At 41.7% G+C, this 22,547-nt stretch overlaps 1 protein-coding gene across 7 annotated transcripts in view; it reads left to right on the top strand.

The window, feature by feature from the left end:
* Positions 1–22,547, top strand: part of BRD1 (bromodomain containing 1) — a 156,949-nt gene that overhangs the window by 34,818 nt on the left and 99,584 nt on the right. For 2 of the 7 annotated variants that reach the window (XM_045030581.1, XM_045030544.1), the window contains exons 1-2: positions 7,824–8,070; positions 13,406–14,786. In XM_045030581.1, the coding sequence (XP_044886516.1) occupies positions 13,420–14,786 (1,367 nt within the window). In that variant the 5' untranslated portion in view covers positions 7,824–8,070; positions 13,406–13,419. Of the gene's footprint in view, positions 1–7,819; positions 8,071–8,493; positions 8,512–13,405; positions 14,787–22,547 lie in introns of those variants that run through there. The other 5 variants (XM_045030552.1, XM_045030561.1, XM_045030590.1 and 2 more) reach the window with 4 other exon arrangements.

The following is a 22,547-nucleotide window of genomic DNA, read 5'->3' as shown; positions in this document are numbered from 1 at the left end:
TAGAGAGTCTATCTTGTAAGGGAGAGGATATAAATACATCCGGAAGGTAAACACCAGGGAGGGTGAAGAGCTATTTAAGCTCAAGGACAATGTTGGGACAAGAACAAATAAGTATAAACTGGCCATGAACAAATTTAGGCTGGAAATTAGAAGGTATCTAAACAGAAGAGTGAGGTTCCGGAACTACTCCCGCAACTCCTGTTGGGAAACTAACACCTTAATTAGTTTTAAGAGAAAGCTTGACAAATTTGAGTTGGATTGTATAATGGGGTTGTGAAGGTAGGGCTTGGCCATCTTGGGAGTCCCTTCTGATTTATTAAGTCTTATGTTCCTAAAATATCATGGTTCAGGGCTTCAGCCTGTCACCAGGAAAGGAATCTCCCCCCCCCCCAAATATTCTGGGTGGTTTTTTTTTTTGATTTTTTGTCTACTTCCTCTGAAACATCAGGGGTGGCACAGCAGGAGATGGGATGGTGCGGTGCTCTGTATCTGTGCTGTGAGTATTCTCTCAGGTGCTTGGCTGTCTGGTTTCTGCTTTCATGTTCAGGGGCTAACTAATTGTGATATTTGGGGTTGGGAAGGAATTTTTCCTCAGGTCAGCATGGCAGTGACCTTAGGGGTTTCCTCTGCAGCATAGGGAAGTGGTCACTTGCCAGGATCATGTAGGTCTATTCAAGTCCCTGTCATTGCATAGGCCTCAGGAATCAGTGCACCTCAGTTCCTTCTAGTCTCTGTCTGTGGCACACAATCATTCAATCTCATGAGGGCTGTAGTGCTCTGGTCTACTTTTCGTTGTTGGGGTTTGTGTGGGGGCAGCAATCTGTGATATACTCAAGGGCCAACTAATTGTGGGGATTCCTTCTGGCCCTAAATACTATAATTCTATGACTAAGGTTTTTTTTTTTTCCCCCTTTTTCTTCCCTAAATGGTTTCTTCGGTCCAGACAAAGCAGGGACTTAAACCTAAGTCTCCCATATCACACATGAGTGTCCTAGCCACCTGGCTATTGGCTATTCTAGAATAGGTTGTGGGTTTTTTTGCAGTGGGTGGGGTAAGATTCAAAAGACCTTGGCTTTGTCCTTATGCAGAGTGAAATCTAATGCCAAAATTTCAATCCCCCCCCCCCCCGCGCAAAACAGGAGCGGGGGGGGGGGGGAGAAGGAAGGTCAGAAGTCAAGAATCAGATAACTGCAAGGGGACACTGAGCAGAGAACCCCTGACAGCACCCACAGCTCCTCAAAAGCATCTAAGAAGTCAATGGATACCACCTAGAGGAACTCTGCTCAGAGATGTAACTGAACAAAGGAACAGAAATACACCCCACAGTCACAGAGCACCCCACCCATAAAACAAAATCAGGGCTTGACAACTCCCTGAGCTCCTTCCTACCTCCGCTGGTTTCTTTAGGCTCTTCAGCATGTTGGTCCAGTCATCCCTTCTTAGGGTGCTGTCTCTGAGCAGCTAGCTAGCAGGAGTTCCTATCCCCAGCTAGCATACTCCTCTAGCAGGCACCATACCAAGCTGTTTCCCAGGGTCTTTTAATCTCCCAGCTGCTGTGAGGCTGCCAATCAGCATTGGCCTGCAGTACCTGCATTAACTGCGTGTTTGCTGGACCAGCATGGGGTATATATGCCCCATAACAGGGGTGAATAAATTCCTCATGAAGGAATTTCTATTTTTCAGGTTGCCCACTTAAAATCTCAGGAAATTACATTAAAGGAACATTATATGTTAAAGGAACATTAAATTAGCAAGATCAGGAAATATCAGAACTAAGATTGCCCATGAAAGTTTACTTCAATGATTAAAAGCAATATGATTCAATATTTAATTACATGATTACACACTAATGTGTCCACAGGACCCCAAGCATGTTCAGTGTACAAGATAGATGATGATCAGGGAATAAACCAGTAGTGTATGATGAATTTGACTATTGTCTGTAGAACTCTGGCCTCCTTTGTTGCAGAATTTGGTAGATGTGTAGTGAATGAGACAGGGGACTGCAAGAAGAGAAAGAATGCTCTTATATTTTAGACAGTTGAATGCCATCCTGGATAATTTTATTCTATTTCTGTCTCTGCTACAAAGTTCCTATGTAGTGCTGGGGAAGTGACGACTAATAGCGTTCCCCATTTTCTGGATGGTCCACTTGAGACACCTTGGACCTGATTTGCAGAAATGTTAAGCATTCACAACAGTAACTAAAGTCAATGAGAGCTGTGTACTGAACACATGAAGTGCTATATAATGCCGAGTACTCTGAAAACTCAGATTCTGCATATCTGAAGTTGGGCATTTTGGAGCAGGAGAAGTGGACACTTCCACCTTTATGTAAGGCTATATCTGCCTTTTAATAAACACTAATAGTGGCATTATTAAGAACGCAGAGTACTCTTCTCCAAGACCTGAAGCCTGCTAAATTAGCCCACACTGTATAATTTACAACAATAAAAATGCATATCTGCTGTAGTGGGTCCCTTGCGTCACATATTTTTTCTCCTGAACTGTTTAGCTACCATCTCCAGATCCTATGGCTTCTTGCCCCGTAATAGATCCTGGGATTCCAGAAATGTGTTTGCCATCTCCTGACCTGGCTCCTTATCCAGCTGGTCAAGTTTCACAAAGCCAGCATTCTCCTAACATACATTCCTCACTATGTATGGTTCCTTTTTACTGTACAGAAGCACTTGAGTTGGGTGGAGAGGCAAGCTCTAAGGATTACATAGTTTCATAGAATTTAAGGCTAGAAGGGATGTCTGATGTATGTATTACAGTCCATTAAATTTCACCCAGACACCCCTATACTGAGTCCAAAGACGTTAGATAGACCAATGCGTTTGAGTCCTCATGAGACTAAACTGTGTGCCATAGACAGATAACAGGACAGATTGCAGTGCCACCAATGTCTGGGGCCTCTGCAAGGGCAGGGAACTGATTAGGTGAGATATGCTCAGATGATCCCAGCAGGCCAACCACATCCAATGCTGCTGAGAAAGGCAAAAACCCACTAAAACAAGGTCCCTTCTAATTAGGGTGACCATATTTCCCAAAGGGAAAATGGGACACCCCCAGCTGCTCTCCCAAGCCTCCCTCTTATCCCCCGGCATGAGGCTGTTGCCCAGTTGCTGGAACTCTGCTGGCCCCCCACATGATGGAACACTGTCTCCCCCTCCCCAGCCCTGTCTCCTCCTCTATGTGGGGCTGGCATCTCCACTCATCCCCCACACATTTTTTCACACCTCACACCACCTTTTGACAAAAGTGGGCATTTGTCCTGTTTGTTCTCGCCAACTGATAAAGTCAGCAAGAGCAAACAAGACAAACGCCCACTTTTAAAAAAGGGTCTGTCCCAGCTAAAATGAGACATATGGTCACCCTACTTCTAATTTGACATGGGGAAATATTCCTTCCTGACCCCAGATCTGGCAGTAATTTTGACTCTGAGCATATGATCAAGACACACCAGCCACAGCCACACCACCTCAGGACACTGGTGCACCCTGTCAGGTGTCTTTTCTCCATTTGTGGCCAAACTGATACTTCAGAGAAAGATAAACAAAATAGAATACATCTAGGCAATTGTGCACTGGGGAAAACATTTCTTCCTGATTCCTGCAGGTGAGGACCAACTGAAGATTTGAAGCCTTAGATGTGATTATAGTCATTATCCGAATGCAGAGTTGCAAGTTTTATGAGCATGTTAAGGGCAATGCAGCAATCCTGTTTCCCCAAGGCCCATGAAGGAAAGGGATGAACAGGGATACTCAGGCACAGATTCCCAGGGCAGAAAGGAACACAACAACTATGTAGCCTGACCCCCTGCATATACAGGCAGTAGAATTTCTCCCAGAAACTGGATTAAAGCATTTTTTTTTTTAAATCTAATCTTACTTTAAAGACTCCAAAGAATTGTGAATCTGTCACCTCTCCTTGTAAACTGTTGCAATGTTTAATTACGCTCACAGTTAGGAAATTGTGTCTTATCTCAAGGTTGAATGTGGATGACTTTAACTTCCAGCCGTTGGATCTTGTTATGCCTTTGTCAGCAAGCTTGAGAAGTCCCCCACTATCAGATCTTTTTTCTATATGTAAGTACCTACACACAGTGATCAAATCACCTTTCAACCTTCTTTTTGATAAACTGAAGAAATTTAGCTCCTTAAGCCTCACATTGTAAGACTTGTTTTCCTGGCCCTGGATCATTTTTGTGATTCCCCCATTGAAGTCTCTTCAGTATTTCCACATCCTTCTTGAAGTTTGGACACCAGAACTGGACACAATAATCACAGTCTTACCAGTGCTGAGTACAGAGGCGAGATTGCTTCCCTACTTCTACTTGATATCCCCCTTTTTATACATCGAAGGATTGCATTAGTCCTTTTTTGCCACAACATTGCACTGAGAGTTCATGTTGAAGATATTATTTATGATGACCCCTAAATCCTTCTCTGGGTCATGGCTTTGCAAGACAGAATCTCCCATCCTGTAGATATAATATGCATTCTTGGTTCCCAGATGTATTATCTTGCACTTTAAAATGTACTTTAACATGTATTTTGTGGGACTGTGACCATTTAATCAGGAGACACTCTGTAACAGTAACCTGTTCTCATTATTTACTACTCCACCAATCTTTGTGTCATCTACAAACTTTAACAGCAAAAATTTTATAATATCATATAGGTTGTTGATAAAAACATCAAATAGTGTTGGACCAAGAACTGATCGTTGATATTTCCCCATTAACATTTTGAGATTTGCCATTGAGCCAGTTTTAACCCATCCAGTGTGTGCCCTAGCTCTTTGTAAAATGGCTTGTTGTCTGCCCCAAATTGGCCTTTTATTATGCAAGGCCTCATGATATAGGAACTTCAGTCCTTTTACTGTCTCTTGACATTGCTTGGCATTTCTAACAATGCCCATTTCAGCCAGTTTTTTGGATACCTAGTCAGGTAATGTGTATGATTTGAGTTCAGCTGCCCCTGGATCTCTTCTTCTCTCCAGATGGATACCAGCATCTCTACGGCAACCTCAAGCCAGTTGGCAGCAGGCTTGTAAATTGATTCCTCTGGGACTAGTTGACAATATGATTACATTTGGGTAACAGAAATGGGAAATGGATTTTCATTGTGAAAATAGTGCATACAAGAACTCTATAGCATGTGCAGTACTTTTTATGGAAGTAAAGGGCTTCTAGGCAATTTGACCTTGACAGAATTGAGTGCAGAAATCAGATCAGAAAGGCCACCTCAGCAGTGATTGGTGCACTGTGGGACAGTAGTGGAAGGACTGTTTATAATGTTGGGATTATGATGCCAGTGGTATCTGTCCATTTTGGCACTTTACCAGTGGATACTGGCATGGTAGAAGACAACATGGCAGATGGTCTGGTGGCTAAGGCACTTGCCTGGGACTTGGGATCTGGATTCAGTTTTTCGCACTGTCACAGATATCCAAGTTATAAACTGTCTGTGCCTCAGTTCCCTGTCCGTAAATTAAGTATAGTAATACATACTTCACAGGGATAGATTTACTGTGGAACAGCTTCCATATGAGGAGAGATTAATAAGACTGGCACTTTTCAGCTTGGAAAAGAGACGGATAAGGGGAGATATGATTGAGGTCTATAAAATCATGACTGGTGTAGAGAAAGTAGATAAGGAAGTGTTGTTTACTGCTTCTCATAACACAAGAATTAGGGGTCACCAAATGAAATTAATAGGCAGCATGTTTAAAACAAATAAAAGGAAGTATTTATTCACACAACACACAGTGAACCTGTGGAACTCCTTGCTGGAGGATGTTGCGAAGGCCAAGACCATAACAGGGTTCAAAAAAGAACTACATAAATTCATGGAGGATAGGTCCATCAATGGCTATTAACCAGGATGGGCAGCAATGATGTCCCTAGTCTCTATTTGCCAGAAGCTGGGAATGAGCAACAGGAAATGGATCACTTGATGATTACGTGCTCTGTTCATTCCCTCTGGGGCACCTGGCACTGGCCACTGTTGGAAGACAGGATACTGGGCTAGATGGACCTTTGGTCTGACCCAGTAAGGCCATTCTTATGTTCTTATGTGGGGACAAATCTATTGTTTGTGAGGCATTCAGATATTATGGTGATAGTTGCAATATAGGAACCTAGCTAAACAGACTTTCTTTGAACAAAGATAACTTAATTCAGTGAGTGGTTGTAACATTTGTGAACCGTTGGAGCACTTTTATGTGTGGATGTGAGGTGTGCTGCAGTGGTGCTGAGACCAACCAGCAGTTATAGACTAGGCCTAAGTGTATATTTTACCAGCTCTTCTGTATAATTTCTCTTTTTTACACACATACTTTTTAATGTGATACTCAGGTACTTAATGCCTCTATTCCCCAAGGAATAACTTTATGGTTGAGAAAAGCCTGTGTCCCCCTTCTCGCCCTGGAGCTAGAGAGGGCCAGGGCCACAGTTCTGTGCAGTGATACCTCACTCAGGCAAAGCTGTGTGTCTCTCTTGCATGATGGCTGTGCCAGTGTTGCCAACTTTCGCTTTTTTTTATCACAACTCTAGTAATTCTGGGATGTTATTTTATCTGTCTCATGAAAACATGATGAAAGGTGCCAACTCACAAATTTTCCCTTATTCAAAATTGCCATCATCCCTATATTTCCCTCCAGTCCATCTGCATGTGGACATGAGGCTGCCCTTAATAAACTTGGTTGCCAACTCACATTGTTTTCAATAAGACTGAAGCCAGGCCTACAGGGAAAAAAGCTGCCACTCTATGGTCCCAATGGCTAGACAGGACACAGGGACTCTGAGGAGCAGCAGAGACACTGAAAAGCAGATGGGGAGAATAAGGGGGAGCAGGAGGCAATTTAGGATTTTCAGGGCTGCAGGATGTTGTGAGGGCTAGGAGGAGAGCTGGGGGTGGGGAAGGGCAGAAGACAGTGATGGGAGTGGGAGATGGAGGGGATGGAATAGCAGCTCCTCCAGCCTGGGGGTCAGTGGAGGGGGAGTCAACTCCAAGCAGCCAGGGGAAGTGTTGCCAACTTCCATGAACTGACACTGATCCATGAGTCACAGGATTTTGGTGCCTGCACTAGGAGCTGTTCTGATGACACAAGAGACGCTTCTCAGTAAATCTCCCATCCCACAACTTTCAGGGCTGGGCATGTGGGCAGAGCTTTGTGCAAAAGCCTTGGGACTACGGCCACAGACCTGCCTTGACATGTGTATGGCCCTAGAGCTGAGAATTGATACTGGGTTAGGAAGCAGCAGTGGAGGGAAGTCACAAACTGCTGCTGCTGGAACCCAGGTGTAGGAGTCCTAGCCCAGCAGGCGACAGAGAAGCCTAGCTGTGGGGTCACGGCAGGAAAAGGAAATGGCTAGTAAGGCCCTATATCTAGGAGCCAGAGGGGAAGTGGTGTGCATTTTGTGTGGATTAAAGGTTGACTTTTCTATCTGAAAATGCCTCACCCCTACAGGCACAGAAGGGAGTGGAAAAGGGTGCCCCCCCGCATCCTATTTTAAGCCAATCGTGCTTTGGGGGGGCCGACGCCTGACTTTGGCTCTGAGGTTGGCAGCACCGCGTGCCTGCCCGAGTCAGGGAGAGCCGCTTCCCGGCGGCGCGGCGCGGCACTGCTCTGCACCACGGGCCGGGCCCCCTCCCCCTTGCAACACAGGCCTGGGAGGGCCCCTCCCCCACGGCGGCGGGGCGGTGCCTGGGACTGGCGTTCTCACGTCCCGTCCCCCGCTCCCCCCGCCGGCGCAGCGCTGTGGTGAAGCCGCATTGTTTGTGCTGAGGGGGGAGGGGAGGTTCTCAGCCCTAGGACGGAGCGCCGAGCCCGCAGCCGGACTGCGACCAGCTCCGCGCCTCCCGAATGCGCCGCGCGCGGCCCGAGCAGGAGCCCCGCACCCGCCGCCGGCAGCCCGGCACCGCCAGCGCCCGCTTGGCCGCCCGGCGCTGCTGGGAGCGGCATCGGTGGAGCCGCCTCCGCCATTAGACCGGCCGCAGCGTCGACCCGGAGACGAGGAGCAGGAGGGTCTGTCAGCCGCGCTCCGGCGGCTCCCACAGCGTGAGTGCGGCCGGGCGGGAGAGCGGGGCCGGCGGCTAGCGGGCAGGGCCGGGCCGGGCCTAGCGAGCGGGGCTCGGTGGCGGGAGCGGGGGCAGGCGGCCCGGCCCGGCACAGCGGGCGGGGGAGGGCGCAGCGCAAGCTGTTTTGTTGGACGCCATGTTTGTGGGCCGAGTATTGTCGGGGTGGGGGTGGGGCGAGGCTCGGGCAGGGCTGGAGCTGACGGGCCTGGGCAGGAACTATTCGCGCGGGGGTGACGGGCGCGGGCAGGAACCATTCGCGCGCGGGGGTGTGTGTGGCTAGAGCGGTGATGGGCGCGGGCCGGAAGTGTTCGTACTGGAACAGGGTGTGGGAGGGATAAGGGGCGTGGCAGGAACCATCCATTGCGTGTGCATGGGGAGAGGGGCGGGAGCTTGGGGAAGAAACCATTCGGGAAGAGCCTAGGTGAGTGCGCCCTTTGGGAGGGCGGCAGGGTGGAGAAGGAGCTAGTGTGGTGAATGATGCCGGTTACCTCCTTGCTGGGTTCCGGGAGACCCAGGGAATGTTAGACTTGGTAGTGCCCAGGCCTAACATGGGTATTGTCATTGATGGGATCAAATTAATTCTTCAGGGTTCAGCCACTGTATTTTCTGTGCATCAATATGGCTAGACGTGAGAGGGTGATGTTACTCTGAAGGCTGAGGCTGCTGGTATCCTCTCTCCACGTGCATGCTGGAATGTTTCTGCTTGCTCTCTCTTATGGTCTGGTACTAATGGACTGTTTGTAGCATCCTTGGTAGTTTTTTTGTGTCCATCTCTTTGCGGTGGTCCACAGATGGATTCTTGTTGAGAACCACAAATGGAATGGGGGATCTCTCTTCCACAAAGCAAGAGAGATAAGGACCAAATACAAAGAAATGAGGGAGAAGAAGAGAAGTGAGTGCAGGGTTCGCTGCAGGTTTGCAACGCAGTTGGCAGCATTTACAAAGGTCCAGACAAGTGTTGAACCATAGGTTTAATCTGCTCTCCTCTCACCTATTCTCTTAGCAAGCAGTGCTTCAGCCCCATAACTTTCATTGCACATAAACAACTGCATCTTCACATTTTTTGTCATGACAATGGAAATTGTCTCAGCAAATTGTCATTCTAAGGAAAACAATAGCTCTGTGGAGAGCATTTCTTCATCTTCTACAGGCCTTATCCTGCTTTAAAAGGAGGGAAGTGCCCCAAACCTGAGTTGTGTAACACATTAGGAAGTCTTCCTGTTTTATGGTAAGGTTAGTAACCCTTATTATTATGCTTTAGGGTCAAAGGCATTTTTTACTCACCCAAACTAGGCATATGCAAAATTAGGAACGATAATTTCAATACTACTTCCATATGTAGTCTCCCTCCCACACATTTTTACTGTTTTCCTTTAAGTGTAAAATGTTAAGTTGCCATCCATTTTCAGATTGGGCCAAAAATAATCTAAATGTAAGAGAAGGTGCTTAAGCATGTAAAAGATAATTGTCTTAATCTCATTATTGGGAGGTGCCTTTTTTCATCACTTTGTGGTCGACATCTTCCCTTATTTAGGATTTATGACATTTGCACTAAGTCTGGGAGGCAAGCTGCTTGCATTCTGAGATACTCTTGTTCCATCAACTGGTTGTCACTGTACTTGAGAAATTGCTTTTTGGCCTGAAAACAAATATGCATTATTGTGTTTTTTTTTCCAATATTAGAATATATCAGAGGTCGTCAACCTCTGGCATGCGGCTTGCCAGGGTAAGCACCCTGGCAGGCTGGTCCAGTTTGTTTACCTGCTGCGTTGGAAGGTTTGGCTGACCGTAGCTCCCACTAGCCACGGTTCGCCGTCCCGGGCCAATGGGGGTGGCGGGAAGTGCCGCGGGCCGAGGGACATAGTGGCTGCGGCTTCCCGATGCACCCATTGGCCTGGAACGGTGAACTGTGGCCAGTGGGAGCCATGGTCGGCCGAACCTGCCGACGTGGCAGGTAAACAAATTGGCCTGGCCCACCAGGGTGCTTACCCTGGCGAGCCGTGTGCCAGAGGTTGCCGACCCCTGGAATATATGAAAGAACAATGACTAGGATATGGACAAATGGCAGTGTCTTCTATAGCAGTGGTTCTTAACCAGGCATCTGGGGCCCTCTAGGGAGCTACAAGCAGGTTTCAGAGGGTCCACCAAAATATACCAGAGAGCAGGGCCAACTCGCTGGGGCATGGGGAAGAAAGCTGAAATCCAAGCCCTGCCGCCCAGGGTTGAAGCTAAAGCTTGAGCAACTTAGCTTTGCAGAGCTGCCTGTGGAGTCGGGCCCTGAGCCATTGCCCTGCTTTCCTACCCCCTAATGCCAGCCCTGGCTTTTAATCTACTGAATATGGAGAAAAACAGTTGCTATGGCACAGGTCGGCTGGGAAATTTTTATAGCACAGGAAGAAAAAGTTTGAGAACCCATGTTGTGTAGTCAGTCATAATAGCCACTGTCTATCCTTCTTTTACAGTCTGAGGTAATAGGCAGTTACCTCCATGATCAATGTCATTGGTGTTTGAAGCTCTGGTTATGGTGTATATAAACATAGGTGGGTTTATATAAAAATGCTCCAAATATTCATATGTTGGATTATTAAAATTGAATTTTTTAAAAAAATCTATTTACTCTTTACCTATTGTGCTATTTATCATTATCTTACAAAAATGTAACTAAATTGGTCAATTTCAATGTCAGGTTCTCTTGCACTAACAAATTGATAAATGGCTTTACAGCATTAAAAGGGAACAAAGAAATATACATTTTTATTGAAATTTAGAGGGGGCATTTTATATTCCCTGCCCCAGAATTTGTGAGATAATGGGATCTAAATTTAGAATTAAATTAAGTTTTCACTCTCTTTATATCTAGTTATTAGACCTACTATAGCAAATATTAGTGGATTCATCTGTTCTGTGGTTGGAAACTGACATGTTCAATGAAATGTTGCTTTACAAACAAATAATAATAATACCTAACTTTAATGTAGTGCTTTTCATCAGTAGATCTCAGAGCACTCCACAGTCTTTTAATATATTTATCCTCACAAGCACCTCTATTAAAAGTTTCATGGAAATTCACAAAAGGAGAAAAATCTGTGTATTGGTTTTGTTCATTACCTAAGCACAGTGGAAATCAGATGTCACCCTGTAGTGACTGTGCACTGGATGTTGCTTTTTTGGATTTGTGTTAGAAACATATTTTTAATACAGTTGTGTTTGACTTTAACACACAGTTTGTTAACACAATATTACATCTACAAAACCAAGAAAACTAATTCAGGCTGATCCTTTTTTTGTTGTTGTTAAATGAGGCCTTTTTGGGGGAGAGAGGGTGAAGATACTGGAAGGGATGTGATCTGGTATTGTCCGCTTGATACATTTCATCTTGCCTTTGTGCTGCAAATTGTCAGGTATGTGATTTTTGTGCATATAACTTCTGAAGGTGAGCAAAGCATTTTATTTTAGGTTTGCCTTTGAATTTATAGGTTGTAGTAAATTTTGTTTCAACTTTTTATGAAGAAAATAGAAGTATTGTGGAACTGATGGGCAGAGAATTGATGTATATTTGCCCCAATGTTTTGGTAGGCATACTATCACTGACTGAAATATTTCTTCTGCGAACTGTATTCACTCCATCGTGTATAATTCCTGACTTGATCGGGTCTGGTATGGTCTAGCTAGCAGGTCAGATTGATGGCCATGGGATCTTAAGAAATCAATTATAGGGAGAGCAAGAGCTTTGCTGTTGGTAGGGTTGAGACTTGCTTACTGTCTAACAGCTGGTTTTCAAAGTGCTCTAAAGATAAATTAATGTAAAGTAATTACCATGACTTTCAGATGCCAGGTTGAGTTTGCAGGGCTGACAGGGAGAAAATCGTCTTTCATTTGGTCAGCTGATCAGACCTGTGCTGAAAAAGATACAAACATGGAAGCCAACAGTTTTATTTTTAATAATTTTCCAGATTACCAGCTGTGTATGGACCAGTCTGGTCAGGATGCTTAGTTTTCCATTTTTTCAATCTTCTTATCACAGCTTCCTTTATGATACAGATGCAGTACTTTATTCCAGTAGACCTTGAAGCTAAAAATGAGTGTTTCTTTTCCTAGGTCTTGGGTTCAAATCCAGCCCAAAATGGCTGTGTATAATTTTGAAGTTAATGGAATTTTAGCAACTCCACTACAAGTCAGAAAATGCTGATTTACTCTTGAGAATCAATCTTTGAATATAGCGTTGGAGGTTTCTTTCAGGTCAAATGTTAATTTTAAAAGTGAATTTTATTTTTTCTAATTGGCAGCCCCCAAAACCCAGTCTAGGAGCTAAAATTAATTAAAAGTTCTCAGTTTACCTCTCCACTAGTGATAAAAGCATTGGTATTAAACCTTAATTCATAGTTGTCTTGGTGATATGTGGGCCGTAATGGAATGTGCTCTTCCACAGCCATATGGGCTATGCAGAGCTGAATAAAACGTATGGTGGTAATAATAATTTTAGTGACAAAGATTATGTTGATTATCTGATAGTACACCTAGGGAATTGTCTTCTACATATTTTCATATCTCAAAAAGTTTACAATATAAATAGTGAGACACATGAGGAAATAACATAAACCATGCATATATGAGGTTCACTTTAGGTAAGTGTAAACATACTGACTGTAAGCAGATAGATAGATAGAATTCTGAATGCATACAGAGGTCAGATTTGTTAAAGCAAATATAATTTTTACATAGTCACTTTTCTGATCATAATTGCCTTCTGTGCAAAAATATTTCTGGAATATTTCTTACTCAGACTGCTGCTGAATAAGCTTTTAACAATGAAACCAGGACTTTGCATGCAGGCCTTTAATTCTACAAAACAATGGTAATTTTCTATTACAATGACTACTTCTGTTACCTTATGGCACAAGTTTAATCCTTTCGTGGGTGGGCCTGGGCAACAATTTCTCTGTGCCAGTGTTGAATTGCTATAGTTTGATTGGCCCTGTAGATTTACAGAACTATAGGTTCTGTAAATTCATTATACTCTTATTAATTTGTCTCTGAGGGACTTTTTTTAATGTAGGAAATTAGTGTAATTCATTCCAGCACATTTGTATTTGGAGTAATGCTAAATGTGTTGCTCACTGGTGTGCCTTCAGAAATTAGGGGTAGTCTGATTTAAGTTGTTTCAAGTACAAACGTTGCATAAATTTAAGACTTGCATGTCCATGGATAGTACAAAGCTTAAACTAGCGCTTGTTTTTTACTGTATTCATTTTTATACTTTAGCAAGGGAGAGAAATATTTAAAATGCAATATAATAACTCTGATTATAATTTTAGGTAATCATTACCAAATGAGGAGAAAAGGAAGATGCCATCGAGTATCTGCAGCAAGGCATTCTTCTTCCCCGTGCAGTATTAAACACTCCCCTACACGAGAAACTTTGACATATGCTCAAGCTCAAAGGATGGTTGAAATAGAAATTGAAGGTCGCCTGCACAGGATCAGTATTTTTGATCCATTAGAGATAATATTAGAAGATGATCTCACAGCACAAGAAATGAGTGAATGCAACAGCAATAAAGAAAATAGTGAGAGACCACCAGTTTGTCTGAGAGCCAAGCGGCATAAAAATAACAAAGTGAAAAAGAAAAATGAAGCTCTTCCAAGTGCGCATGGTACACCTGCTACAACAAGTCCTCTTCCAGAACCAAAAGTACGTATTGTTGAGTACAGTCCACCTTCTGCCCCTCGGAGACCTCCAATTTATTATAAGTTCATCGAAAAGTCAGCAGAAGAACTTGACAACGAAGTGGAGTATGACATGGATGAAGAAGATTATGCATGGTTAGAGATAATAAATGAAAAGCGAAAAAGTGATGGAGTATCAGTTGTGTCACAAAATATGTTTGAATTCCTTATGGACAGGTTTGAAAAAGAGTCTTACTGTGAGAACCAAAAACAGGGTGACCATCAGTCTTTAATTGATGAAGATGCAGTATGTTGTATATGCATGGATGGTGAATGTCAGAACAGCAATGTAATCTTATTTTGTGATATGTGTAATTTAGCTGTGCATCAGGAGTGCTATGGGGTGCCATATATACCTGAGGGTCAGTGGCTCTGCAGACGCTGTCTGCAGTCCCATTCCCGGCCTGTAGACTGTGTGCTGTGCCCAAACAAGGGAGGTGCCTTTAAAAAAACTGATGATGACCGCTGGGGACATGTTGTGTGTGCTTTGTGGATTCCAGAAGTTGGATTTGCCAATACAGTTTTTATTGAGCCAATTGATGGTGTCAGAAACATTCCCCCAGCCAGATGGAAGTTAACATGCTACCTCTGTAAACAGAAAGGTGTTGGTGCCTGCATCCAGTGCCACAAAGCAAACTGTTACACAGCATTCCATGTGACATGTGCTCAAAAGGCTGGTTTGTATATGAAAATGGAACCCGTGAAAGAATTAACAGGCAGTGGGACAACATTCTCTGTAAAAAAGACGGCCTATTGTGATGTACATACTCCACCAGGTTGTATACGGCGACCTCTAAATATTTATGGAGAAGCTGACTTGAAAAATGGTGTGTGTAGAAAAGAGGGATCAGTCAGAACTGCAAGGTCTACATCAAAAGTCAGAAAAAAGGCAAAAAAGGCCAAGAAATCAGTGGTTGAACCCTGTACAGCTATGCCAACAGTATCTGCTCCTTATATTCCCCCTCAGAGGTAAGCAAACAATCATACAGAAATTTTTGTCTAAATTTTGCTGTATGTTCTTTTGAATATACATTTGTCATAGGTTCTACAGATAAATAATTAATGAAAATTTGAAAAACTGCATAAGGTACTTACCTATTTTTTTCCATTTTTTTCCTTTGTTGTGTGTCCCTAACATGTAAAGTGTGCATGTTGTATTACTTTTGCCACAAAGCACACAAAAATACTTTCACATAGAAATTGGAGGATAGTTCTTCCCCCATTCTAATTTCATTGTTAGTTCCAGCAATCATTTTTCTTCCACTCTGTAAATTCTGTGTATGCCCTTTTAGTTTACTTACCTAGGCCCCAATTCAGAATAGTAAAAATATCATATGCTTAACTGCACCTCATTTCAGGAAAGCTCTTAAACACATCTTTAAGGTTAAGCACAGATTTAAGTACTTTCCTGAGTGTGCCTGACTTTCCATTCTCAGCTAGGCTTTTTAAAGGGACATCAACAAATATCAAATCAAAATATTCTCTACATGCTGATTAAAGAATATTTTATCAGAAATGGGAATTTTTTGAAATTAGTAAATTGAAAAAACATTCAAGTTGAGAGTGTCCCTTAAAATCTCATCTTAGACCACCAATACTAGTGGCCTTTTGTTGAGTTGGACATCCTGTGCTCACTCAATTTTAGTATGCAGTAGAATGTTTTCCAAGTAGTATAGGAAGCACTGTGAGGCAGTTCTTTGGCTGAATGGGTTAGATCAGTGGCGGGCAACCTGCAGCTCGCCAGGGCAACCTGACTGTGGGCGGTGTGACATTTTGCTGATGACCGTCCACAGGCCCGCTGCTTCCCGCAGCTCCGATTGGCTGGGAATGGCGAACCGTAGCCACTGGGAGCTGCAGGGCAACGTGTCTGCAGACAGTCAATGTCAGCAAAATGTCTTGCAGCCTGCAGTCAGATTACCCTGATGGGCCGCATGCGGCCTGCAGATTGCCCACCATTAGGTTAGATTCTCATGTGGCTGTTCCTAAATCTTCTGTTTGATATTGCACAGTGCAGCTATGTTCTGCAAGGCTGTCAAGAATTACAGTTTGCTGCTGTGCAGATTTTGTCTTGAAATTTACCAGTAAGTCATTAAAGCAGTGCTCTACAGTTTAATAATGTATCTGAAATGAATTATTAGGCATAGGACCAAAAGCTCTGTGCCATCAACACATTGACACTAAAACATATACATGAGAACGTAAAAATAGCCATACTGGGTCAGACCAATGGTCCATCTAGCTCAGCAACCAGTCTTTCAACAGTGGCCGGTGACAAATGCTTCAGAGGGAGGGAACAGAACAGGGAAATTTATCAAGTGATCCAGCTTCTAACAGTGAGAGATTTAAGGTCACCCAGAGCACTGATGGACCTATCCTCCATGAACTTATCTAATTATTTTTTGAACCCAGCAATAGTTTTGTCCTTCAGTTAACTTTCATTGGATGACCCCTGATTCTTGTGTTATGTGAAGGATGAAATAACACCGCCTTATTCACTTTCTCCACAATATTCATGATTTTATAGACCGCTCTCATATCTCTCCTCAGTCATCTCTTTTCTAAACTGAACTATCCCAGTCTTTTTAATCTCTCCTTGTATGGAAGCTGTTCCACACCCCTAATAGTTTTTGTTTCCTTTTTCTGTATTTTTCAGTTCTAATATATATATTTTTTGAGATAGGGTGACCAGAACTGCATATAATATTTCAGATGTGGGTGTGCCATGGATTTACATAGTGGCATTATATTTTCTGATTTATTATCTATCCCTTTCCAAATGGTTCCTAACATAGTTAGCTTTTTTGACTGCCATTGCACATGGAGGGAATGTTTTCAGAGAACTATCATGCAGTGAATCCCAAGATCTCTTTCTTGAGTGGCAACAGCTAATTTAGACCCCATCATTTTGAATGTATAGTTGGGATTATGTTTTCCAATGTGCAGTACTTTGCATTTATCAACATTGAATTTCATCTTCCACTTCCTTTCCCAGTCACTTAGTTTTGTGAGATGCCTTTGTATCTCTTCACAGTTTGCTTTCCAAATCATTTATGAATCTGCTGAATGGCACTGGTCCGAATACAGATCTTTGGGGGACTCCACTATTTTCCTTTTGCCATTATGAAAGCTGACCATTTATTCCTACCCTTTGTTTTCTATCTTGAAACCAGTTCTGATCCAAGAGAGGCCCTTCCCTATTATAACATGCCTGCTTAGTTTTCTTAAGAGCCTTTGGGGAGGGACCTAGTCAAAAGCTTTCTGAAAGTCTAAGTACACTATATCCACTAGATAATCCTTATCTATGTTTGTTGACACCCTCAAAGAATTCTAATAGATTAGTGAAGCATGATTTCCCTTTACGAAATCTGTTGATTCTCTACAACATATTGTGTTCATCTGTGTGTCTGACAATTCTGTTCTTTGTTACAGTCTCAATCAATTTGCCTGGTACCGAAGTTAGGCCTATTGGCCTGTAATTGCCAGGAGTGCCTCTGAAGCCTGTTTTCAAAATTGGCATCACATTAGTTATCTGCCAGTCATCTGTTGCCAAGACTGATTTAAGTGCTATGTTACATACCACAGGTAGCAGTTCTGCAATTTCATATTTGAGTTCCTTCAGAAGTCTTGGATGAATATCATCCAGCTCTGGTGATAACTTATTATTTAATTTATGAATTTTTCCTCTATTGACATCTCAATCTGGGGCAGTTTCTCAGATTTGTCACCTAAAAATAATGGCGAAGGTATCTCCCTCATGTTCTTTGCAGGGAAGATAGATGCAAAGAATTCATTTAGCTTTTCTGCAGTAGCTTTGTCTTCCTGGAGTGCTCCTTTAGCACCTGGATCTTCCCAAGGCCTCACTGATTATTTGGCAGACTTCCTTTTGATGTACTTCAAGACACAGCAAAAAATTTAAAGTACAATTGTATAGTTAAAACTAAAATTGAAAAGTTAGTTTAAAAATGTTTCCATTATATAAAAAAAATCATGAATGGGGTAAAATTTCTGTGATCCTAATCTTGCTCTTTTTATTTTAAACGTCAGTATATTGTAAATTCCCGCAGCAGCTTAAACCTTTATCTTGTGTGCAGTTTTTGTATCTATGTATAAAATATACGTAGATACACTGAAAATTGTGTAGTGTACTGGTTTTAGTGCCTGCAGGAGTTTGTTGTATGCAGAAGTGTAAATACAAACTAAAATGGACCCAAACTAGTATCAAAGCAATTATCGCCTGTTAAAATTATATGTCTGTGTTACCAATATTTTAAACAAGGACTGCTGGTGTACTGGAAATCTAATTTAGAACTTGTGTGAGTTAATGAGAGACTGGTAATTTCCAAAAAGCTAACACTGAGAGATTTCCTTTATGTGGGGGAGGAGAGCAAAGTTGCAAGATTGTAACTTGGCTTCATTTATCTATTTTCAAATTTATGAGGCCTTAGAACAGCTTAACTAAATGAAGAGAGCACTGAAACTTATTTTTTTTCAGATTTCATTCACTTACATTAAATGAGTTTTAATACCTCTTGAATGTGGAAACCTACTTCTTACGATGTCAGAGACCTGGGACAGAAGGCTGTGTCAGAGAGGCACACTGACTTCAGTTTTGCTGAACTGGGACTTTACCTAGTTGATATTCAAAAACACAACGTACAGTAGGGGACAGGAAATAAATATGGCACATAATTTAGGAAAAGAGATTTTTTTGATGTGCCTCTCTCTCCATACTAATTTCAATTCCAGCATTGTTTTTATAGCACCAGTATTCTCGTTTTAGGATTAAGCGAGATGAATGCTTTGTAAGATACTTGTGGCAGGGACCATATGTTTGTGTTCATAATGTTTACCACAACAGGGCCCTGATCCTGATTGGCCTTTGAGTGCTACTATAATACTACAAATAAATTATATCATTTGATGTATAATGTACGGTTAGAGCTGGTCAAATTATTCTTTACAAATAATGGTTGTTGAGAATGTAGCCCTCTTCTGTTCTGATTTCTGTTAATATATGTGTTGAATAGCTTGGACGAACAGCTTTCAGCCTCTCTGGGTTGGTAGCAGACTTCAGTTGGATTGTACTCTGTTCATGGTTTGTGATTGGAGAAATGAAATTATTTCTGCTTCTTGATGAGATAATTAATATTTTAAAACAGGTTAATGGCAAGTAACAAATATTCTTGTTCACATGAAAAATAGGTATTCATACATTCAGTCTAGTTCCAAAAACGTTTGCAAGCAATTCTGTTTGCTTGAATGTTCACACATAACAAGGGTACAGGAATTAAACAGGTTGAATTAAATAGCAGTTCAGAATTTAAATGTTCAGACAGTGTTGAACCAGTTCTAGCTTTTTTTTAGTTTTAGTTCTCACTAAAACGAGGCCATCACATAAGTATGGAGGAGGAGGGTAAGGAGAGGGGCATTATGATGATTGGAATCACCCAGTTTTAATATATGAAATCTTATGAAAAATCAGGGATAGAAATAAGTGCTCTACATTGTTGGGAAAACTTCCATTCCCAGATTCCACAGATATTCCAGCATTTGTTTCCAGCCTTGTGCTGAAGCAGTTGGACATGTAATGTTCACTGGTTCCTCGGACCAGAAATTATATTTTTGGCAGTGCTCTGGGGTTTAAAAGTGTAGTTAAAAAATAACAATTTAAAAAAATGGTTTAAAGGCAAGTTCTTAATATAAATTGTTTGGCTTAGCATATTGCCTCAGAGTCCAAAGTTGAAAGGTGTATATTTTCCTAAACTATCTGTGAATCAAACAAAAAAGTTTGTTTTTGATTTGTTTGATTTTGACTTTACTGAAGAGAGAACTGATTTTACTGTAGCCCAACATCTTCATGGTCTAATCTCCCTTCCCTGAAGGATAAAATACTATGAGAATTAATACGTGGGCAGTTTTTAAGTACAGTTCCACAACATGATAGTGAATGCTATGGTTAATGCTACTTGCAGTCTTCATGGAAACTAACCCCTTTTCTAATACTATTTTTAAGCTGTATCTCTCTTGGGGATGAAACTTGCTATGCCTTTTCTATGGAGTGAGGAAAATGTAAGTCATTTGAGTTATAAAAGAAGGAAAACATAAAGTCAATTTAAAAAAATAATTAATTGGTTTGATATTTAGAGCTATTGAAGGGCCATGTAAAAGTTGATCGAAGCTACATGTGCTCAGCACCTCTGAAAATCAGGCCATTTAATGTATATATTTTTAAAATCTCCTGCTGAGTAATATCTCAGAATTGGCTGAATAAAGAAACTCTCTATTTGGCATGTAGCTAGACCTTCATGAGAGTGTTTCTTAGTCAACTTTAGGCAAAAAAAAACCCATTAAAAGTAAAGTGAGTGGAAAAATATCTTCTGAACACGTTCAGCGAGCATCTCTGAAACTTTATCAAAACCTAATGAGGCCCTGGTTCCAGGACATTCATTTAGGTATGAATGAATGTCCTTAATCTGGAGTGCCTCAATGAGAGAAGCTACACCTGAACTGTGTGTGTGTGTGTGTGAGATATTGACATACACCCACAGTAAAATTATCCCCAAAAGCCCCTGCCATAACACTAATGAAAATAGTAGGTGTGAAATTTGCAGTCCCTTTTCAGGATATCTGTGCAATTATTTTGTATTCCATAGTTTTCTTACATTAAGCTTGTGTAAGAAAAATTCCGAGGTAAAGCTTTCAGAATCATTTAAGGGAGTTGTATGAAAATCTGTCCGTAAGTTTTTGCACCAGTTTAATTAGATTGGTTTAAAAGCAGATTCAAGTTATACCAATGTTGCTGTCCCATGTAGATAAATCCATAGGCTTCTGTGTCCTTTTGGCATTTTTTTCAAAAATGTGATCCTTTCTCTTTCCTGCTTGGGAAAAATACATCTCTCCCAGTGTAAATTAACATTACTGTCCTATTAAACTACTCCTTGAGAAAACTCTCCAGCAAAATGAGCCCACTTCTTCTACTGTTGATCTCAGTGGGAATGGGTAGGAACTCTTTCTCCCCCCCCCCCTTCAGTCTTCTCTAACATTGTCACCCACACTGCACATGCTGTATGTGTTCCGTTATTCATTTAATCAGCTACTTCTCACACACTGAAAATATATATTAGTTAATTACTTACAACAGGACTCTTGTTACTTCCTTTTGTGCTTTTTAAAATTTTTCGTAACTTTAATGTTGCATTAACTTTTGCCTTTGTTTATTATAAGGGAGCATCCCCTAAACCTTTGATGATAAAAGATTGACATCTTCTTTGAGAAGTTTTCACACTTACATTGTTTGCTTTAGATATTGAACAGGGGGATATCTCTTAGCCTACAGAAGTGCCTTGTCTTTCTTCCATGAAATTCCATTCAGCTTTGGCTGAGATATAAACTGAAAATCATCACTTATCTTCTGTTTCTTGCATTCCTCAGCAAAACTTTGGCAGTATGCTAAAATAACTAAATATGATCTGAGGCAGCGCTGACAATGTTGCTGCACATGCTATAGCGGGAACACTTGAAAGATGTCAGAGCATCTGTAGTGGGGGTGTTCCCCCACTGGTACTCAGCATGTGGCCCCAGTTGACACCATCTAGGACGAGGAGTATGTGGGGGGAAGGAGGGGTGGGGGACTGGGCTCCTCTCAGCAACCCCCCAGATATAGCACATTGCCCGAGTGGTCTATCCTGTCCTCTGGAATAACAGCCTTCTTATACCAGCTAATGTAGGCTCTGTAGCTCACATGGTAACAGTCTGTGTTGTAGTGCCAAGGTAAATGGTTCAAACTCTACTGATGATGCATTATATCTAAGCTGTAACAGTTGTACATAATGGAATTTGTTTTTACCTTTTTCCTTTAAAACAATAATTCTAGGAAATTACATACAAAAAGATAGCAAAGTAAAGCATTCAAAAGTTAGGAAATGGCAGATTTACAGTTGTTGGTGCAACCTTCATTCTTCTCTTCATGTGTATGTGTTGATGCAGTGTTTAATTTTCACATACTTTTTATTTTCCCTGAATGATCCCTGCCTCATTTAGTGCACATGATAGATGTGCAAGGGAGCAGAATTAAGGCTGCCTGTGCAACCTAAATCTAGCATTGCCTAATTTTCTAGTTCTTGACTTTGCAACCTAAATAACATTCATTTGGTGGTGTTTTTTTTTCTTTTTATACGTATAGACATGATACAGACTTGGTTTATATGTTTGAGCCAAAAGAAGTATCAGTATGTCAAGTTTGATCACTATGTAAAATGAGGGAAATATTATAATTTATATCCTTTGGGGAAAAAAGATCTTGTGTGAGAACTGTGACTGAAGGTTGATACCAACTGTAAGGAGTGTGGCTCAGGAATATTTTTACATAATGTTAAAGGGATCAAACATACTGTAGAAAGATTTAAAATTCTTCAGTACTGTGGAGATGCACTGTGACATGGTGTTAACCCACTAGGTTACCGTAGCATTCATTCAAGAATTGTCCTTAACCCTTGATTGAAGCAGATAAATTAAAAGACTAACTTTTGCTGCCATCTGCAATTCCAGATTAGAACTGGGTAAAAGTTTTTGTCAGTTTCACCAGATACGTTTGCTTTAGTTTAAAAAACAAAACAAAAAAAACCTAAACACAATCAAACTTGTTATTTAGACATTTTTGAAAGAAAACTTTTTTTTTGGTTTGAAATGACTTTTTTTTTTTTAATTTTATTCTAGCCCCCGAATGCTTAA

This window comes from Mauremys mutica, chromosome 1, assembly GCF_020497125.1.
Source record: "Mauremys mutica isolate MM-2020 ecotype Southern chromosome 1, ASM2049712v1, whole genome shotgun sequence".
Taxonomy (NCBI): Eukaryota; Metazoa; Chordata; order Testudines; family Geoemydidae; genus Mauremys; species Mauremys mutica.
Note: the sequence above shows the minus strand (reverse complement) of the source record. Positions and strands in the feature narration are given on the sequence as shown.